General features: G+C 39.9%; 1 protein-coding gene across 2 annotated transcripts in view; it reads left to right on the forward strand.

The window, feature by feature from the left end:
- Positions 1-13,557: 13,557 nt before the first annotated feature.
- The window catches only part of LOC147800385 (uncharacterized), a 29,606-nt gene continuing 20,701 nt past the window's right edge, over positions 13,558-22,462 (forward strand). Inside the window, exons 1-4 of one of the 2 annotated variants that reach the window (XM_087146972.1) lie at positions 13,558-13,604; positions 18,740-18,811; positions 19,761-19,832; positions 20,653-20,724. In XM_087146972.1, coding sequence (XP_087003098.1) covers positions 13,585-13,604; positions 18,740-18,811; positions 19,761-19,832; positions 20,653-20,724 — 236 coding nt within the window. In that variant the 5' untranslated portion in view covers positions 13,558-13,584. Of the gene's footprint in view, positions 13,605-16,675; positions 17,198-18,739; positions 18,812-19,760; positions 19,833-20,652; positions 20,725-22,462 lie in introns of those variants that run through there. The other variant, XM_087146979.1, reaches the window with a different exon arrangement.

A 22,462-nucleotide genomic window follows, 5' to 3' on the forward strand; every position in this document is an offset into this window, starting at 1 on the left:
AGGCGCAACGCTCACGATCTTTGGGACATCAAAGAAAACCCGTGAACAAAGACGGAGAGGATAGGAAAATGTTAGGAAAAGATAGGAAATGCTTCCAAATTGGCCAAGGGCTATTCCTTTCATTATACATGTCTAGTGAGTATTACAGTGAGTTTAGTTGGATATGGGATATTGGAGAATGAGCATTCCTGTAGGTTTCTACAGCTAATGTGTCGGTTTGGAAAAATTGAACATGGATGGGTTTCTGCCAAATACAAATTCATGCCAGTTTTGGTTTAGAATAATTTAGAATTTGTGATCAATGATTTCTGAATGTTTAAAGCCTCATAAAAAGGTTAAAAGTAAGATTTTGATTCCAAAATAGCCTGACACCAACGCACTGTAATAGATTACATTGAATACTATAAATCTCAGGCGATAAGAAAAAAATGCCTTCTTTGTGGCTTGTAATCAGTATATATCAATGAAATACGCCAGTAATCATTAGGTGAATCTTGAAAACCACACATTTAAATTAAGAAAATGGAGTTATGATGTTTTTGCTCTAACGACGCATCGACATCAACGCTAGTCCCATGGCGATTTGTTTAGTTTCGTTTGGCTGCCGATTTTACTATCAGGGACAAATCTATAAGCTCCCATGACTGCCACGTAGTGGATTTTACTTGATTCATTCTTATATTTTGATTTGTCTGTTGTTTGATTTTGTTCGGTTTATCTGTGAGTTGAGTACACAATGGCTACAGGCCTTGTTTCGTTGAGCGGACTGGATGCCCTTATATTCCTTATCTACGGTTTTGATATAATGCAAAACGGATCAGAGATGTTTGTGCTTTTCTTAACTAGTAGTTGGCTGTCCCCCGCAATGTGATCTTTAATTAAAATATACGTTACATCTTTTCACTGATTTCTCGATTGTGTTACACTCTTTTTGTTTGACAGGAACCTGGAAGCCGTGAACATCGGTAACGTTAAATCTAATGCGTTCAGTGGGCTCTCCTCGCTTCGTAGTTTGTAAGTTTACTGTGATCATTGATTTGTGCTATTATAGAAGACAATGAAATCCGAACCCAAGCTCTCATAGGAATTTCTCGGTGCTAAATGTAGTCACAAAGAATAAGCATGAGGCTCCACGTTCAGAATGCTGAATATAGCCTTTTAAAAGGAGGAATCCCAAAAAAAACGGAAGTTCTTAAGATCATGTAATTTTGTCACCACTGCAGCATGCATGCAATGTTGTTAATAACATCTGCATTGTTTTGTGTGGGGCATCTCTGAATTGAAGTCAATACCAAAATCGATACGAAATTTTTCGTCGACATAAACGTTACAGTGTTTCGTCCCTCCAACGATTAATTTCTCAAATACACTCGCAAATCCAGTTGATTGAGCATGCATCTTTCCCCTCTCTTTGAAAAGGGGGTGGTCCGTTTAATCAAGGCACCAGTGTTTTGTTTTGCGAAAAACTAGAAAATGTGCCCTGAAAAGTTCACACACATAAGCCTGTAGTGAAATACATTGAGATATATGCATCCGTATCATGAACCGCTGTTCACTATTTCATCCTCTTGTTATGTCAGCTGAGTGTTTCTTCTTCTTGTCAGCCAAACTTGGTCAGTTCCATAGACCAAGACCAAGACCATAGACCTAGCCTCGTGTAGGGTTTACACAGAATTTGGTTAAACGTTACCTGCCGGTGACGAACGGTCATTTGGTGAAATGTCTGGAGCGGCTTCCTCATGCTGATTTGAATTGCTAATTATAACAGAATATTAGCGTCAGTTGTTCCAACTCTGAACGAATTGAACCCGGCAGTGAGGAGTATACAATCATGCGAGTGTCGTGGCTGTAGACATGTAACGCTGATGAAAAACTGCTGCATTTCTAAATTTGCTCCGTCCTTGATTTTTGACGGCAGGCTTTCAGAAACCAAGATCTTCTGCCAAGTACAAATATTTTCTTACCGTTTTGCGCTCACGTGTCTGGTCCAAAATAAATTTGGAAAACTCCATGCTATTGAATCCGCCAATTTTCACGAAATAGGTGAACAAACGCAGGAAAGATGGAGAAAATAATCAGTTTCATAACAAAAGCAGGATATCGTGACGCGTCAAACTAAGAATGTCACAAGAGTGATTCTACGGCATTTAGTCTCTTGCTTTTCTTCCATCATGCCCGTAGGCCTATTCTATAAGCCGTCGTCGGGAAACAACATCTCCTTGAGAGGATACGTTTCAAAGGGCCCATGAAAAGTGGTTTTTATTATTTAAAATCGAAAAATTTCCGTTTTAAACAATATCCAGTATGTAAAAGTTGCTGTTTTTGATGAATATATGGGAGGGAAAAATGTAAGGTTTTTTAACAAACGATCCACGGAGAGGTATCACATTAACATAGACAATTTGCATATCTGTGACGCTCATTTTAGAAGACATAGTTGTGTGCCGCGAGCGAGTCAATGCTTGCCATGGGTATAGTTTAGAACATTCCTTCTAGCTTTTTGGTGAATTAAGAGATCACGCCGACCAGATCTGCTGGCGCAGCCTGCGGCAACACCTATAAAGATGGGACGAGAATGCCTTACTTTCCAACTAAAAGCGAAATTTAGGCTAAATTGGCGATTGGAAGTCAGGGTGACCAGGGCCAAATGGTCAGGACCGACAGCGAGCTCCAAACTGTTCAGTCTAAATTTCGAGCCACGGTGTTTTCTCCCGAATATTTATAACTCGTTTGGGGTCAGATTTGCACGATTGCTGAAGCCAGGCGCAACGCTCACGATCTTTGGGACATCAAAGAAAGCCCGTGAACAAAGACGGAGAAGATAGGAAAATGTTAGGAAAAGATAGGAAATGCTTCCAAATTGGCCAAGGGCTATTCCTTTCATTATACATGTCTAGTGAGTATTACAGTGAGTTTAGTTGGATATGGGATATTGGAGAATGAGCATTCCTGTAGGTTTCTACAGCTAATGTGTCGGTTTGGAAAAATTGAACATGGATGGGTTTCTGCCAAATACAAATTCATGCCAGTTTTGGTTTAGAATAATTTAGAATTTGTGATCAATGATTTCTGAATGTTTAAAGCCTCATAAAAAGGTTAAAAGTAAGATTTTGATTCCAAAATAGCCTGACACCAACGCACTGTAATAGATTACATTGAATACTATAAATCTCAGGCGATAAGAAAAAAATGCCTTCTCTGTGGCTTGTAATCAGTATATATCAATGAAATACGCCAGTAATCATTAGGTGAATCTTGAAAACCACACATTTAAATTAAGAAAATGGAGTTATGATGTTTTTGCTCTAACGACGCATCGACATCAACGCTAGTCCCATGGCGATTTGTTTAGTTTCGTTTGGCTGCCGATTTTACTATCAGGGACAAATCTATAAGCTCCCATGACTGCCACGTAGTGGATTTTACTTGATTCATTCTTATATTTTGATTTGTCTGTTGTTTGATTTTGTTCGGTTTATCTGTAAGTTGAGTACACAGTGGCTACAGGCCTTGTTTCGTTGAGCGGACTGGATGCCCTTATATTCCTTATCTACGGTTTTGATATAATGCAAAACGGATCAGAGATGTTTGTGCTTTTCTTAACTAGTAGTTGGCTGTCCCTCGCAGTGTGATCTTTAATTAAAATATACGTTACATCTTTTCACTGATTTCTCGATTGTGTTACACTCTTTTTGTTTGACAGGAACCTGGAAGCCGTGAACATCGGTAACGTTAAATCTAATGCGTTCAGTGGGCTCTCCTCGCTTCGTAGTTTGTAAGTTTACTGTGATCATTGATTTGTGCTATTATAGAAGACAATGAAATCCGAACCCAAGCTCTCATAGGAATTTCTCGGTGCTAAATGTAGTCACAAAGAACAAGCATGAGGCTCCACGTTCAGAGTGCTGAATATAGCCTTTTAAAAGGAGGAATCCCAAAAAACGGAAGTTCTTAAGATCATGTAATTTTTGTCACCACTGCAGCATGCATGCAATGTTGTTAATAACACCTGCATTGTTTTGTGTGGGGCATCTCTGAATTGAAGTCAATACCAAAATCGATACGAAATTTTTTTGTCGACATAAACGTTACAGTGTTTCGTCCCTCCAACGATTAATTTCTCAAATACACTCGCAAATCCAGTTGATTGAGCATGCATCTTTCCCCTCTCTTTGAAAAGGGGGTGGCCCGTTTAATCAAGGCACCTGTGTTTTGTTTTGCGAAAAACTAGAAAATGTGCCCTGAAAAGTTCACGCACATAAGCCTGTAGTGAAATACATTGAGATATATGCATCCGTATCATGAACCGCTGTTCACTATTTCATCCTCTTGTTATGTCAGCTGAGTGTTTCTTCTTCTTGTCAGCCAAACTTGGTCAGTTCCTTAGACCAAGACCATAGACCAAGCCTCGTGTAGGGTTTACACAGAATTTGGTTAAACGTTACCTGCCGGTGACGAACGGTCATTTGGTGAAATGTCTGGAGCGGCTTCCTCATGCTGATTTGAATTGCTAATTATAACAGAATATTAGCGTCAGTTGTTCCAACTCTGAACGAATTGAACCCGGCAGTGAGGAGTATACAATCATGCGAGTGTCGTGGCTGTAGACATGTAACGCTGATGAAAAACTGCTGCATTTCTAAATTTGCTCCGTCCTTGATTTTTGACGGCAGGCTTTCAGAAACCAAGATCTTCTGCCAAGTACAAATATTTTCTTACCGTTTTGCGCTCACGTGTCTGGTCCAAAATAAATTTGGAAAACTCCATGCTATTGAATCCGCCAATTTTCACGAAATAGGTGAACAAACGCAGGAAAGATGGAGAAAATAATCAGTTTCATAACAAAAGCAGGATATCGTGACGCGTCAAACTAAGAATGTCACAAGAGTGATTCTACGGCATTTAGTCTCTTGCTTTTCTTCCATCATGCCCGTAGGCCTATTCTATAAGCCGTCGTCGGGAAACAACATCTCCTTGAGAGGATACGTTTCAAAGGGCCCATGAAAAGTGGTTTTTATTATTTAACATCGAAAAATTTCCGTTTTAAACAATATCCAGTATGTAAAAGTTGCTGTTTTTGATGAATATATGGGAGGGAAAAAATGTAAGGTTTTTTAACAAACGATCCACGGAGAGGTATCACATTAACATAGACAATTTGCATATCTGTGACGCTCATTTTAGAAGACATAGTTGTGTGCCGCGAGCGAGTCAATGCTTGCCATGGGTATAGTTTAGAACATTCCTTCTAGCTTTTTGGTGAATTAAGAGATCACGCCGACCAGATCTGCTGGCGCAGCCTGCGGCAACACCTATAAAGATGGGACGAGAATGCCTTACTTTCCAACTAAAAGCGAAATTTAGGCTAAATTGGCGATTGGAAGTCAGGGTGACCAGGGCCAAATGGTCAGGACCGACAGCGAGCTCCAAACTGTTCAGTCTACATTTCGAGCCACGGTGTTTTCTCCCGAATATTTATAACTCGTTTGGGGTCAGATTTGCACGATTGCTGAATCCAGGCGCAACGCTCACGATCTTTGGGACATCAAAGAAAGCCCGTGAACAAAGACAGATAGGATAGGAAAATGTTAGGAAAAGATAGGAAAATGCTTCCAAATTGGCCAAGGGCTATTCCTTTCATTATACATGTCTAGTGGGTATTACAGTGAGTTTAGTTGGATATGGGATATTGGAGAATGAGCATTCCCGTAGGTTTCTACACCTAATGTGTCGGTTTGGAAAAATTGAACATGGATGGGTTTCTGCAGCGCATGTCCCGGTTATAGAGAGATTGAACATTCCCTTTGGTTTCTGCAGCGAATGCGTCGGTTTGGAGAAAATTGAACATCCCCCACCGGTTTCCACAGTGAATGTGTTAATTTCTTAGAGATTGGGGTCATGGTGTCCACAAATGTCATATAGGCAATCACATTCCCTTCTGTTTGTTAATTAAGACATAATCTCTTTAGTCCAAGGTTTGGCAATAGCTTATAGGTGCATATTTGCCTCTTCATATGCGGAAATATTGTGGCAAAATAGGGTAACTGTGTAGACTTGTGTTAAGTTTGGGCTATTAATAATTCATGCCCGTGGAAATCATAAGGCGCAACTTACCTTGTAGGCCTACTTGAAGGAAAAGACATGTGGCTTGTTTTTTATGGACCAAACTGATTTGCAACTTGACTTGTGACTGGACCAAATGACTTGTGACTTGGTTTAGATTGCAACAATTTACAAGTGACTTGACTTGGACTAACAAATACTGACTTGCTACTACCTCTGTCACAAACCCCAGATACCCGTGTTAGGGATAAAGCGGCCAAACTCTCTATCTGAATCAAGAAGTGGGAAACATGACACAGATGTCAATTTTGAAGTGGTCTATGAACCAGTCTAGACGAAGCAGCTCTGCTTGACACTTTTCCAGACACCCCTCGCAGGAGACTGGAACAGATGGCCTTAAGAAGATGATATAGAAAGTCCTAGAAGCAGATCATGCAGTTGTCATTGACCAAACGAAAGAAAGAAAACAAATCCAGAAACTGCGACCAAAAAATGTGCGCTTAAGTTTAGAAAAACCGCACAAGGAACCTACCTTTATTCATTCGTAACCCGAAAGGAGCTCTACAGGCTTTGATTTAGATTTGGCTGTATCGACGCGCCTTAATGCTGAAGGAAAGCGACAAAGGGCCCCTCTTCTGTTCCACCGAACTTTCTGAATTTGCCAACCAAGACGCATTTTCCAACCCTAGATCTACAGTGGATAATGCCAGAGTAAACAGAGAAGCTGAAAATGTCACAAAGTCGCTGAACAAAGCAGAGGCGATCGCCCGTCTCCAGATGAGTTAGGGAAACACCATCATCCCGGAGATGCTCATCGGATACCATTCACACCCACACCCAGTGATTAACACCACACCGTGCGAAGCGCTAATGAGCAGACCATGTCGAACAAATCGTGGCCGTTAACTTGGAAAACAACCCAAAATATTATGGCATAAACAGCACAGTGAAAGGCAACAAAACAAGAACAAAAATTAACTCTAACTTCGTAGTTAGAGATGACGTCTCTCTCACACAGACAGATTTTAACGAATGAAGTTGAAAACGAACATGTAATCTACATCGCATACGCGTACATCAGAACATCACATGAGTGACGTTCTGCTTTTTTAGCACACGTGGAAATTTCTCTGTTATATATTAAACACAGTCCATCCTTTTGTAGAGATAACCTACCATGCGTTATTTTAAGACGTAATGTTAGTTCTCGTCCTATTCCAGAAGCAATTAATGGCCTTTGGCTTGCCCTTCCCTGGCACTCATACGTTGTGGATCTGTCTGTGTTTTTTTGCTAATCCAAATGTCATTTAAGTCACAAGGAATTGCTGTTAACATATGCATTTGGTGTCACTGATGACTTCTATATTAATATTGTTAGAAATGTTATTTACATTCCCTGGTGCATTCGACACCTTTACGCGAGGAAACTTGTTTTGGGAGACCCTGGCATATCAATCGTGAATCTATTTCTTCGAACCAAAAGGGAGCTGAGTGCAATAATACTGGCCCGTGTACATGGGAAGTAACGAAGAGGAATTCATCACTGTTTATGCTTTGAAAACGGAAGGGAGTTGCGAGCATGTCTAGATTAAAAACAAACAAATAAAAAAGGCATGCAAATTTAGAAACCGATCCGACAATGCATCCCGTATACAAAAAAATATGTTTAATTGCTGAGGCCCAGCCCTGTCTTAAGATACTTAACCTGGAGCCTCAGCCCTTCGACGCGCCTTTCCATACCAAGTTGTGCCATCACAGCGCAACGGAAGTGTCTTTTTCTTTCCATAATTTTTGTTTAAAGGTGCTCATTTCCCCTCTATTTTCCCCAAGAGGATGAGCTTTGTAGTTACCAGCAATATATCTCAACGGAAAATGGCCTGCAAAATATCAATTTTCTTTCCAACTTTGCATGTAATACTTTTTTCACTAATTTTCAATGATGTTACCCCTTAATTTGACAGGTTCCTGCTAAACGCTAACATCAGTAACATTGAGTCCAATGCGTTCAGTGGGATGTCTTCTCTCGTATTTATGTAAGTTCTCTGCGATTTTTGTATGTATTTTGTCATTTTTGTCGTAGAGAAGACAGGTGTGTGCTTCTTTCCACAACGAGCCAATCGTTATTTAGTGCAAAAAGTCCTATCTCGGTTTGGAGTACTTTTGAAAAAAACGCATTAAATGGTTTCTGTCCTCACAGTAATTGTGTTTTGCTGAATTACACTATACAGGGAAATGTAACTTGTGGTAGATAACATATTGAAAATCATTTTTTTCTGTGTGAGCTTTGGTATCTTCATCGGGTTTCAGTGAATGAGGTTTTTTAATGGAACCACAATTAGCATAAACGGCGCGCTATACATATTCCGGTCAAACATCATAACCTGCAGGCTGAGATACGACATTGTATGCCCCATAGACACAACACGATGCCTCTTTACTAATAATTTAGGAGATTATTCTCGTTAAATCACCAATTAATATTGAAACCCCTAATCAGCTCGAAGTTAGATGGAACTTCCCTCTTGCATCTAAAGCTTGTTATTAAAAGCGTTTAAAAGCAAATGCTATTGTGTTCAATATTCTTGTATTTTCCGCAAAGTTTGCGTTTTTTTCTCATAATATTCTCTACACTTGAACATTTTTCAATTGTAAAAAATAAACGATATTAGGCAAGTATTTAATCTTGACCATTAGGCTTGACTTAGGGGCATTTCGAATAACGTTCTTCAAGTCGTCTCACTGCAAAGAAATGAACTCTGACGAATTTTGAGATTCAACGTTTTGAACAAAGAAGGCTTTGAATGGCAGTTTGCTTTAAGTTCGCCCAGATAACAACGTTTTAGCATAAACTGGAAGGTGAGTTACTTCTGAACAGAAATAGACTGTATTCATGTATCAAGCTACCTTGAATTGAGACTGATGCAGAAGTTTTCAATTCGGGAACATGATGAGAATAAGAATAAATCAACGCCATAAACGTTCATACAAATTCATGCTAGTTTTTGTTTAGAATAATTTAGAGTTTGTGATCAATGATTTCTGAATGTTTAAAGCCTTATAACAAATTTTAAAAAATTTATAAAAAAGTGAGATTTTGATTCCAAAATAACCTGACACTAACCCACTGTAATAGATTACATTGAATACGATAAATCTCAGGGGATAAGATAAAAAAATGCCTTCTCTGTGGCTTACAATCAGTATATATCAATGAAATACGCCAGAAATCATTGGTTGAATCTTGAAAACTACACATGAAGAAAATGGAGTTATGATGTTTTTGCTCTAACGACGTATCGACATCAACGCTAGTCCCATGGCTCCACGTTCAGAATGCTGAATATAGCCTTTTAAAAGGAGGAATCCCAAAAAACGAAAGTTCTTAAGATCATGTAATTTTGTCACCACTGCATGCAATGTTGTTAATAACATCTGCATTGTTTCGTGTGGGGCATCTCTGAATTGAAGTCAATACCAATATCGATAGGAAATTTTTCGTCGACATAAACGTGACAGTGTTTCGTCCCTCCAACGATTAATTTCTCAAATACACTCGCAAATCCAGTTGATTGAGCATGCATCTTTCCCCTCTCTTTGAAAAGGGGGTGGCCCGTTTAATCAAGGCACCTGTGTTTTGTTTTGCAAAAAAACAGAACATGTGCCCTGATAGGTTCACGCACATAAGCCTGTAGTGAAATACATTAAGATATATGCATCCGTATCATGAACCGCTGTTCACTATTTCATCCACTTGTTGTCAGCAGAGTGTTTCTTCTTCTTGTCAGCCAAACTTGGTCAGTTCCATAGACCAAGACCAAGACCATAGACCAAGCCTCGTGTAGGGATTACACAGAATTTGGTTAAACGTTGCCTGCCGGTGACGAACGGTCATTTGGTGAAATGTCTGGAGCGGCTTCCTCATGCTGATTAGATTTGATAATTATAACAGAATATTAGGCCTAGCGTCAGTTGGTCGAACTCTGAGCGAATTGAACCCGGCAGTGAGGAGTAGGCCTTTACAATCATGCAAGTGTCGTGGCTGTATACATGTAACGCTGATGAAAAACTGCTGCATTTCTAAATTTGCTCCGTCCTTGATTTTTGACGGCAGGCTTTCAGAAACCAAGATCTTCTGCCAAGTACAAATATTTTCTTACCGTTTTGCGCTCACGTGTCTGGTCCAAAATAAATTTGGAAAACTCCATGCTATTGAATCCGCCAATTTTCACGAAATAGGTGAACAAACGCAGGAAAGATGGAGAAAATAATCAGTTTCATAACAAAAGCAGGATATCGTGACGCGTCAAACTAAGAATGTCACAAGAGTGATTCTACGGCATTTAGTCTCTTGCTTTTCTTCCATCATGCCCGTAGGCCTATTCTATAAGCCGTCGTCGGGAAACAACATCTCCTTGAGAGGATACGTTTCAAAGGGCCCATGAAAAGTGGTTTTTATTATTTAAAATCGAAAAATTTCCGTTTTAAACAATATCCAGTATGTAAAAGTTGCTGTTTTTGATGAATATATGGGAGGGAAAAATGTAAGGTTTTTTAACAAACGATCCACGGAGAGGTATCACATTAACATAGACAATTTGCATATCTGTGACGCTCATTTTAGAAGACATAGTTGTGTGCCGCGAGCGAGTCAATGCTTGCCATGGGTATAGTTTAGAACATTCCTTCTAGCTTTTTGGTGAATTAAGAGATCACGCCGACCAGATCTGCTGGCGCAGCCTGCGGCAACACCTATAAAGATGGGACGAGAATGCCTTACTTTCCAACTAAAAGCGAAATTTAGGCTAAATTGGCGATTGGAAGTCAGGGTGACCAGGGCCAAATGGTCAGGACCGACAGCGAGCTCCAAACTGTTCAGTCTACATTTCGAGCCACGGTGTTTTCTCCCGAATATTTATAACTCGTTTGGGGTCAGATTTGCACGATTGCTGAATCCAGGCGCAACGCTCACGATCTTTGGGACATCAAAGAAAGCCCGTGAACAAAGACAGATAGGATAGGAAAATGTTAGGAAAAGATAGGAAATGCTTCCAAATTGGCCAAGGGCTATTCCTTTCATTATACATGTCTAGTGGGTATTACAGTGAGTTTAGTTGGATATGGGATATTGGAGAATGAGCATTCCCGTAGGTTTCTACACCTAATGTGTCGGTTTGGAAAAATTGAACATGGATGGGTTTCTGCAGCGCATGTCCCGGTTATAGAGAGATTGAACATTCCCTTTGGTTTCTGCAGCGAATGCGTCGGTTTGGAGAAATTGAACATCCCCACCGGTTTCCACAGTGAATGTGTTAATTTCTTAGAGATTGGGGTCATGGTGTCCACAAATGTCATATAGGCAATCACATTCCCTTCTGTTTGTTAATTAAGACATAATCTCTTTAGTCCAAGGTTTGGCAATAGCTTATAGGTGCATATTTGCCTCTTCATATGCGGAAATATTGTGGCAAAATAGGGTAACTGTGTAGACTTGTGTTAAGTTTGGGCTATTAATAATTCATGCCCGTGGAAATCATAAGGCGCAACTTACCTTGTAGGCCTACTTGAAGGAAAAGACATGTGGCTTGTTTTTTATGGACCAAACTGATTTGCAACTTGACTTGTGACTGGACCAAATGACTTGTGACTTGGTTTAGATTGCAACAATTTACAAGTGACTTGACTTGGACTAACAAATACTGACTTGCTACTACCTCTGTCACAAACCCCAGATACCCGTGTTAGGGATAAAGCGGCCAAACTCTCTATCTGAATCAAGAAGTGGGAAACATGACACAGATGTCAATTTTGAAGTGGTCTATGAACCAGTCTAGACGAAGCAGCTCTGCTTGACACTTTTCCAGACACCCCTCGCAGGAGACTGGAACAGATGGCCTTAAGAAGATGATATAGAAAGTCCTAGAAGCAGATCATGCAGTTGTCATTGACCAAACGAAAGAAAGAAAACAAATCCAGAAACTGCGACCAAAAATATGCGCTTAAGTTTAGAAAAACCGCACAAGGAACCTACCTTTATTCATTCGTAACCCAAAAGGAGCTCTACAGGCTTTGATTTAGATTTGGCTGTATCGACGCGCCTTAATGCTGAAGGAAAGCGACAAAGGGCCCCTCTTCTGTTCCACGGAACTTTCTGAATTTGCCAACGAAGACGCATTTTCCAACCCTAGATCTACAGTGGATAATGCCAGAGTAAACAGAGAAGCTGAAAATGTCACAAAGTCGCTGAACAAAGCAGAGGAGATCGCCCGTCTCCAGATGAGTTAGGGAAACACCATCATCCCGGAGATGCTCATCGGATACCATTCAGACCCACACCCAGCGATTAACACCACACCGTGCGAAGCGCTAATGAGCAGACCATGTCGAACAAATCTTGGCCGTTAACCTGGAAAACAACCCAAAATATTATGGCATAAACAGCACAGTGAAAGGCAACAATAGAATACTGAAAACAAGAACAGAAATTAACTCTAACTTCGTTGTTAGAGATGACGTCTCTCTCACACAGACAGATTTTAACGAATGAAGTTGAAAACGAACATGTACTCTACATTGCATACGCGTACATCAGAACATAACATGAGTGACGTTCTGCTTTTTTAGCACACGTGGAAATTTCTCTGTTATATATTAAACACAGTCCATCCTTTTGTAGAGATAACCTACCATGCGTTATTTTAAGACGTAATGTTGATTCTCGTCCTATTCCAGAAGCAATTAATGGCCTTTGGCTTGCCCTTCCCTGGCACTCATACGTTGTGGATCTGTCTGTGTTTTTTTGCTAATCCAAATGTCATTTAAGTCACAAGGAATTGCTGTTAACATATGCATTTGGTGTCACTGATGACTTCTATATTAATATTGTTAGAAATGTTATTTACATTCCCTGGTGCATTCGACACCTTTACGCGAGGAAACTTGTTTTGGGAGACCCTGGCATATCAATCGTGAATCTATTTCTTCGAACCAAAAGGGAGCTGAGTGCAATAATACTGGCCCGTGTACATGGGAAGTAACGAAGAGGAATTCATCACTGTTTATGCTTTGAAAACGGAAGGGAGTTGCGAGCATGTCTAGATTAAAAACAAACAAATAAAAAAGGCATGCAAATTTAGAAACCGATCCGACAATGCATCCCGTATACAAAAAAATATGTTTAATTGCTGAGGCCCAGCCCTGTCTTAAGATACTTAACCTGGAGCCTCAGCCCTTCGACGCGCCTTTCCATACCAAGTTGTGCCATCACAGCGCAACGGAAGTGTCTTTTTCTTTCCATAATTTTTGTTTAAAGGTGCTCATTTCCCCTCTATTTTCCCCAAGAGGATGAGCTTTGTAGTTACCAGCAATATATCTCAACGGAAAATGGCCTGCAAAATATCAATTTTCTTTCCAACTTTGCATGTAATACTTTTTTCACTAATTTTCAATGATGTTACCCCTTAATTTGACAGGTTCCTGCTAAACGCTAACATCAGTAACATTGAGTCCAATGCGTTCAGTGGGATGTCTTCTCTCGTATTTATGTAAGTTCTCTGCGATTTTTGTATGTATTTTGTCATTTTTGTCGTAGAGAAGACAGGTGTGTGCTTCTTTCCACAACGAGCCAATCGTTATTTAGTGCAAAAAGTCCTATCTCGGTTTGGAGTACTTTTGAAAAAAACGCATTAAATGGTTTCTGTCCTCACAGTAATTGTGTTTTGCTGAATTACACTATACAGGGAAATGTAACTTGTGGTAGATAACATATTGAAAATCATTTTTTTCTGTGTGAGCTTTGGTATCTTCATCGGGTTTCAGTGAATGAGGTTTTTTAATGGAACCACAATTAGCATAAACGGCGCGCTATACATATTCCGGTCAAACATCATAACCTGCAGGCTGAGATACGACATTGTATGCCCCATAGACACAACACGATGCCTCTTTACTAATAATTTAGGAGATTATTCTCGTTAAATCACCAATTAATATTGAAACCCCTAATCAGCTCGAAGTTAGATGGAACTTCCCTCTTGCATCTAAAGCTTGTTATTAAAAGCGTTTAAAAGCAAATGCTATTGTGTTCAATATTCTTGTATTTTCCGCAAAGTTTGCGTTTTTTTCTCATAATATTCTCTACACTTGAACATTTTTCAATTGTAAAAAATAAACGATATTAGGCAAGTATTTAATCTTGATCATTAGGCTTGACTTAGGGGCATTTCGAATAACGTTCTTCAAGTCGTCTCACTGCAAAGAAATGAACTCTGACGAATTTTGAGATTCAACGTTTTGAACAAAGAAGGCTTTGAATGGCAGTTTGCTTTAAGTTCGCCCAGATAACAACGTTTTAGCATAAACTGGAAGGTGAGTTACTTCTGAACAGAAATAGACTGTATTCATGTATCAAGCTACCTTGAATTGAGACTGATGCAGAAGTTTTCAATTCGGGAACATGATGAGAATAAGAATAAATCAACGCCATAAACGTTCATACAAATTCATGCTAGTTTTTGTTTAGAATAATTTAGAGTTTGTGATCAATGATTTCTGAATGTTTAAAGCCTTATAACAAATTTTAAAAAATTTATAAAAAAGTGAGATTTTGATTCCAAAATAACCTGACACTAACCCACTGTAATAGATTACATTGAATACGATAAATCTCAGGGGATAAGATAAAAAAATGCCTTCTCTGTGGCTTACAATCAGTATATATCAATGAAATACGCCAGAAATCATTGGTTGAATCTTGAAAACTACACATGAAGAAAATGGAGTTATGATGTTTTTGCTCTAACGACGTATCGACATCAACGCTAGTCCCATGGCTCCACGTTCAGAATGCTGAATATAGCCTTTTAAAAGGAGGAATCCCAAAAAACGAAAGTTCTTAAGATCATGTAATTTTGTCACCACTGCATGCAATGTTGTTAATAACATCTGCATTGTTTCGTGTGGGGCATCTCTGAATTGAAGTCAATACCAATATCGATAGGAAATTTTTCGTCGACATAAACGTGACAGTGTTTCGTCCCTCCAACGATTAATTTCTCAAATACACTCGCAAATCCAGTTGATTGAGCATGCATCTTTCCCCTCTCTTTGAAAAGGGGGTGGCCCGTTTAATCAAGGCACCTGTGTTTTGTTTTGCAAAAAAACAGAACATGTGCCCTGATAGGTTCACGCACATAAGCCTGTAGTGAAATACATTAAGATATATGCATCCGTATCATGAACCGCTGTTCACTATTTCATCCACTTGTTGTCAGCAGAGTGTTTCTTCTTCTTGTCAGCCAAACTTGGTCAGTTCCATAGACCAAGACCAAGACCATAGACCAAGCCTCGTGTAGGGATTACACAGAATTTGGTTAAACGTTGCCTGCCGGTGACGAACGGTCATTTGGTGAAATGTCTGGAGCGGCTTCCTCATGCTGATTAGATTTGATAATTATAACAGAATATTAGGCCTAGCGTCAGTTGGTCGAACTCTGAGCGAATTGAACCCGGCAGTGAGGAGTAGGCCTTTACAATCATGCAAGTGTCGTGGCTGTATACATGTAACGCTGATGAAAAACTGCTGCATTTCTAAATTTGCTGTGTCCTTGATTTTTGACGGCAGGCTTTTAGAAACCAAAATCTTCTGGCCAAGTACAAATATTTTCTTACCGTTTTGCGCTCACGTGTAGTGGTCCTAAATAAATTTTGAAAACTCCATGCTATTGAATCTGCCACTTTGCGTGAAACAGGTGAACAAACGCAGGGAAGATGGAAAAAATAATCAGTTTCATTACAAAAGCAGGATATCATGACGCGTCAAACTAAGACTGTCACAAAAGTGATTCTACGGCATTTAGTCTCATGCTTTTCTTCAGTTATGCCCGGATTCTATAAGCCGTCGTTGGGAAACAACATCTCCTTGAGAGGATACGTTTCAAAGGGCCCATAAAAGTATTTTTTTTTAATTTAAAATCGAAAAATTTCCGTTTTAAACGATATCCAGTATGTAAAAGTTGCTGCTTTTGATGAATAAATGGGAGGGAAAAATGTAACTTTTTTTAACAAACGGTCCACGGAGAGGTATCACATTAACATAGACAATTTGCATATCTGTGACGCTCATTTGAGAAGACATAGTTGTGTGCCGCGAGCGAGTCAATGCTTGCCATGGGTCCAGTTTAGAACATTCCTTCTAGCTTTTTGGTGAATTAAGAGATCACGCCGACCACATCTGCTGGCGCAACACCTATAAAGATGAGACAAGCCTGCCTTACTTTCCAACTAAAAGCGAAATTTAGGCTAAATTGGCGATTGGGAGTTAGGGTGACTGACAGCGAGCTCCAAACTGTTCAGTCTACATTTCGAGCCACGGTATTTTCTCCCGAATATCTATAAATCATTTGGGGTCAGATTTGCACGATTGCTGAAGCCAGGCGCAACGCTCACGATCTTTGGGACATCAAAGAAAGCCCGTGAACAAAGACGGAGAGGATAGAAAAAAATGTTAGGAAAGGATACAAATTGCTTCCAAATTGGCCAAATGCTATTCCTTTCATTATACATGTCTAGTGGATGAAGGGTTTCAGCAACAAATAAGTTTCAGTATTAAGCACGTACACATTTGACTATTGAACTTGATGGTAAATTGTATTTATATCACGAGAGGGCGCTCCGTTGTTCTAAATTGAGTACCTGGTATCTGTATGTATGTTCTAAAAATAGACCTTGTATCTGGGAAGACGGTATGTGACCTCGGGTCAGGGAGAACAATAGAATTGGGGTCTTCCGTTGGGACGTACGTAAAAAGTTGTCGTTTTGGGGAGTTGGGTTGTTGTTACGTGTTGCGAATACTCGAAACGACATGACGCCCTGAGTGTCACGAGGGGAGACTCACCACTAAATGTTTGCCAGGGGATAATTCTTGAATCAGGGGGGACACTCGTCACTTTCACATCATTTATTACCTGTACCTGCTGTGACTGACTGGAAGTCTACTCAAATGTTGGGAGAGCTGGAATAAATGCCAGAATCATCAAAATCAGACAGCCGTGTCTCAGGGCATCTGTTTGTCTGTCAAGAGACAATTGATACCCCGGCTCTACGCGGAGCCCCCTCAACATACTACATGGGTATTACAGTAAGTTCAGTTGGATATGGGATATTGGAGAATGAGCATTCTCGAAGGTTTCTACAGCTATTGTCTCGGTTAGAGAGATTGAACATTCCCTTTGGTTTCTGCAGCGAGTGTCTCGGTTTGGAGAAATTGAACATGGATGGGTTTCTGCAGCGCTGTCCCGGTTAAGGAGAGATTGAACATTCCCATCAGTTTCTGCAGCAAATATCTCAGTTTGGAGATATTGGACATCCCCACGGGTTTCTACAGCGAATGTGTCAGTTTGGAGAAATTGAACATTTCCATGCGTTTCTACAGCAAATGTGTTGATTTCTTAGGGATTAGGGTCATGGTGTCCACAAATGTCATATAGGCAATCACATTCCCTTCTATTTGTTAATTAAGACATCAGCTCTTTAGTCGAAGGTTTGGTAATAACTTATAGGTGGAGATTTGCCACTTCATATGCGGAAATATTGTGGCAAAACAGGGTAACTGTGTAGACTTGTGTTAAGTCTGGGCTATTAATAATTCATGCCCGTGGAAATCGTGCATTAAACATGCACGGCAACTAATCAGAAGAGCGCGTTATCTTAGTTCCTGGTGCTGGCTGCGCGCGTGGGTTGCTAGGACTTCGTAAGATGATAGCGTGTCGACAGGAGTTTTGCAGGGTTGTATCGTCCTATTAGCAAAATCAGGACTGACGTACAACCGCTGCTGGTTGGGGCCCTATCCTGAGTGCGCTTGGTGCGTGTTTGTTCTTAGTTCTTTAATTCCAACCTTGCCAGCAACATTTTTCTCCATTGATTAAGCCTCAAAACTCCGGCTGGTTGGGGTTGTGCTGTTTCTTCGAACTAGCTGGATGAATCCTCGTATTCCTCAGTTGGTCAATGTACTATGGAAGAGGTTGGCGGCTTAGGAACCGCATAGGGAACCTACATGTGTATCTCTGGTATAAGCAAACAATCCAACCTGAATCAAGGAGGTAATAGAAAATATGTTTTGAAGCCAGAACAGGGGGCAATGGTGGCTAAGTGGTCAGTCAGTAGCTGTAATTTCCTGGAAAATGGACATCATTACATCATGTCCTCACTTTATCACCAATTCAAGCCGAACTTTATCATTCTGGACCTCTTGCTTTGCAGACTTGGGGCAAAGATACCTCGTGGTCTGTGTGGGAATTTTCATGCAAGACACGGGGAAAGCTTTGTTTTGACGGCTTTTAAAGCGAATCATTATAAATGTTATCAGTTACAGCCCTCAAAAGCACCTGAAAGTGACTTTGCAAAATTCACGTAAAAAAGCGTCAGCAGTATCAATTCCCAATAAACATTCAAATGTTGGTGCAGCGCATTGATTGGGCACCAGTGTTTTTCAGTGGACTCAACATCGAATGAACATTATTTGTAGACAGAAGTCGATGTTTACAAAAATTTCTATTGGTGGCATAGGTACCACCGGCTATATTACTTGATTGAATGTTAATTAAGTATTTGATCAATTATAAAATGGTTCTTTCTTTCCAATTTTAAATATATCATTTTTGTACTTCCTTTCATTTGCCAGGATAATGAAAAGTGTAAGCATTGGCACCTTAGAATCCAATGCCTTCAGTGGGCTCTACATTCTCAAAACACTGTAAGTTTTCTGTAATTCCTCATTTGCGTTGTCACAGAGAGCACTGCAAGCTGTTTTTCTATGACAAGCCATGTAATTTAATACCAATGTCCAGGGAAAGTGCTCGAGTCGGGAGTTTTGGGTACCAGCTTTGTTGTCACAGAGAACACCGCAAACTTGATGTATGCCACAACTTGTATGAATTAGCATGAGGTGCCCTATCAATAAAGTTGCCCTGATCCTTGTAAAATGAAAACGACTTAAGAACTTCGCGAGTTCACGTCATTTTTCAGCATGAATGCAATGTCTTGAGCAACATCTCTGTGGATTTTACTTGCAAGATTATATACGTGAACCCATTCAAACCGACGGTTCTCTGGTTAAAGAGTCGCCATGCACCGTTAAGATAAAGCCACGCGTCGTTATATGATAATGACGTAACGTCAGTTTTCATCAAGACTTCATCACCGTTTGTCTACCTTTACTTCAAAAGAAAACCCAATCAAACTCAAAGTTTTTAGTCACTAAAAAATTATGTACCGTTTAAGATCACGCCCAAGGACCCCTGATTATTTCTCCCAACTTCCAACTGTAACACATTACTCTTTGAATCCGTGTGCCCCTATTACGTAACTGCAGAAGAAAAAGAGATGTTCAACAAATATTAAACATCATGCTCAGTCACATAAGACTCACGTCATCTAACTAAGCGCCACAAAATTTGATTTTATAACTTGAATCAAATTGACCTTTTATACTTGAGTGCCAAGAATGGATGTTTGCCTGCGCGCAAACGCTGTTCTCTGACTGCTATCTTCTTAACTTTTAATAATCATGCTAAAAATACAGGTTATTTTGGAAAAGGTTTCATTATCCTGTAAAGGATTCTAAACCTAATTACCTTCCCTCGAAATACCGTCATGACCTTTTCAGTGTGTTTCAATAAAGTTATTGCTTTCGTCTTTTCCAGGACCATTGATACTGTTAGCATCGACCCCATTGAATCAAATGACTCTAAGGGACTCTCCAGTCTTCTAAGTCTGTAAGTGTCGTGTGGCTCCAGGTTTTTCTCATATTGAGCAACATCCCAATGGGTAATATAACCATCGCAAACGCACTATTTTAATAAGCATCGTCTTTCGTCATAAAACTGTGCTGAGCTACTGTTATTGAAAGGAAAGAATTTTTCATGATTGAAAAAGAAAGAAATTGAAAATAAAGCAATTTGTTTGGACTATCTATTTGGATTTCATTAATTTGCAAGATTTTGCGAGATTTCTTCTTGAGCAATCCAAAGGAGGTAATAATCTTAAGTTCTGCGAAGACCAGAGCTTAATGACATTTTGATTAAACCAATTTTAATTTTTACTGGGAAAAATATTAGAACTAACAATAGATTCCGGGATTACGCAATGATGACATCAGTGACCATGAAACACGTTGTTAAAAGAACCATGTTATTACCCTGCGTCGAAAAAGACACCAGCACAAGAATTTGCTTATCGCCGTTTTGAGTAAGACACTCCCCTCCGACAACCCTTAAGAATTTCGTACATCAAGTTTTTGTCTGAGATTTTGCCCGTTCCGCGTATATTGTGTGTATCGTTTGACTGGGCAATTACCTTTATTTCAAAAGCTATTTGATTCTGTTTCAGTTGGTGATATGATTAATCATCGTTCGGAAGGATTGCCGTACAATTTTCTCTCCTGTTAGTGTTAAAGGAGAACAAAAGTTGTTGGCCTAGTTAAAACCATCAAACTAAGGCATTTGATTAGGGGCTGGTGTTAAACCCATCCAGGACGTCTTGTTTCCTCAGCACACACAATGTGAGTTATGCTACAGTTCTTCCATCATTTTTTAGGTTCAAGACGAATGCTCACAACATCTCCATTGAGTCAAATTCCTTAGGTGGACTCTCCTCTCTGGAGGAACTGTAAGTTTTCAGTTATTTATGATCTGTGTCGTTAAAGAGAACAGTGACAGCTGATTTGAAATAAATTATTTGATTATACGGCTTTTTGAACATACGTTATGAAAGAAACTATATATGGAAACTGACTAGGTGCTTATAAATGATAATGAAGATTAACAAAGAAATTAACTGGAGCAGGATTTGAACCTGCGGCCTCTGGAATACCGTACCAGTGCTCTTCCAACTGAGCTATGCAACCCTATGTTGGTGGCTCTTCCCATTTGTCAATATCTCTGTTCGTGGGCTGCTAGTCTGATGCCATTAAACCTGAAACTCTATGTAGCCAGGGATTTGCCAAGCTTTGTCAAGTAGTCCAATTTCTTTTATTTTCTTCACTGTCAGTAAAAGGTTGACGCTGCAGTTCGATATTGTATCTATGTACTGATCAATCCCTAAATTGTTAAAAATGCAAATATATAAGGAGAAAAATTACTTCAGCTCCCTTCTCCACTTAGAACAACTTCACCACGGGTGGTACTCCGCCCACCCCGCCCTTTGATTTTTGATTGAATGGCAACTCTTCCTTTACCATCAGTACTGATGATGAATTCTTCAATTTTACCCCCTGTCAATATGACTTTGCCAAGCCAGTGGACGATTCCTCTGTTGAATGCACTGTCATAAATCAAGCCAGATGTGAAATTGGCAAGAGGTAATTGTTGGCAATATAGAAATAAAGCTGTTTAAAGCCTTTAGGGATTCCTTTTGAAATAAGCTTGCCTCTTCGTTGGCTGGATGCTTTTGGACAAGTGACCTGTGGTCAATAAAAAGCAAAATATTTTGCTTGGGATTCGTGATAAATCGAGAAAATAACTTGTGTGATATAGATATTGTTTAACTTAAGTAGCTGAAGTAGGGTGCTAATTCTGCAAAAGGAGATCGATTACAGGAAATCTCTTTACAAATATACTGAACACAGAACAATGGTCTGAGAACTAAACGTAATTAAAAAACAGATCACCAAAAAGTAGTGCAACCCCATTATTCTGACTTGCAACAAAACACCGTGTTTGATTTCAATGTGACTGAGTTCAATTTGACTTTTGCATGATGTGTCCCGTTTATTAGGGCCTGACCCAAGTAATCGACCCGCTGACTTGGTTTCTTGTTCAAGAATCCCACGGGGGCAGAGCTTATTAAACATGATCGATTAGTTAATCGATGCAAAGGAAACTTAATGCCATAATAAACAGTTCAGCAAAGATTGTGCATAATGCTTCATAGATAAGAAAGTTGTTTGTCGCTGGCGCGATAGGGTACGTTTCACAGGAAGCATTGTAATTTCTGGAAAGGGATCCTCAGGATCTTAATTACTTCGTTCTCATGAAGTAAAAGGTAACACAACCACCACGGCGGACGAACACGTGATTTTTCCTTTTGTTTTCTTAATGGGGCATAGGCCTCTAATGAAAAACGAGGTGCCTCCACCCCTACACTAGTCACACCTGTAGAGTGCATGGGTGGCCGTTGCTTAAATGGAAGTTGGAGTTCGTGCTGAAATTTTAATCTTTGCACTAGTTTGATCCATTCGGGTTAGCCCACCCCAAACGTCTCCGGTTCCGGTCAAGAGCTGTTCCCAAGCGTGGTGTGGCGACGTGCCTTCTTTTACCCTCATGTGCGCGCGATGTCCATCGCAACTGCTTGCGCACGTAACGCCGGCCGCTAAAATAGACTGACCCCCACACTTTTTACTGTGTAA

Source organism: Acanthaster planci, linkage group LG01 (assembly GCF_054643075.1).
Source record: "Acanthaster planci isolate LZ-2023a linkage group LG01, COTS_SCS, whole genome shotgun sequence".
NCBI lineage: Eukaryota > Metazoa > Echinodermata > Asteroidea > Valvatida > Acanthasteridae > Acanthaster > Acanthaster planci.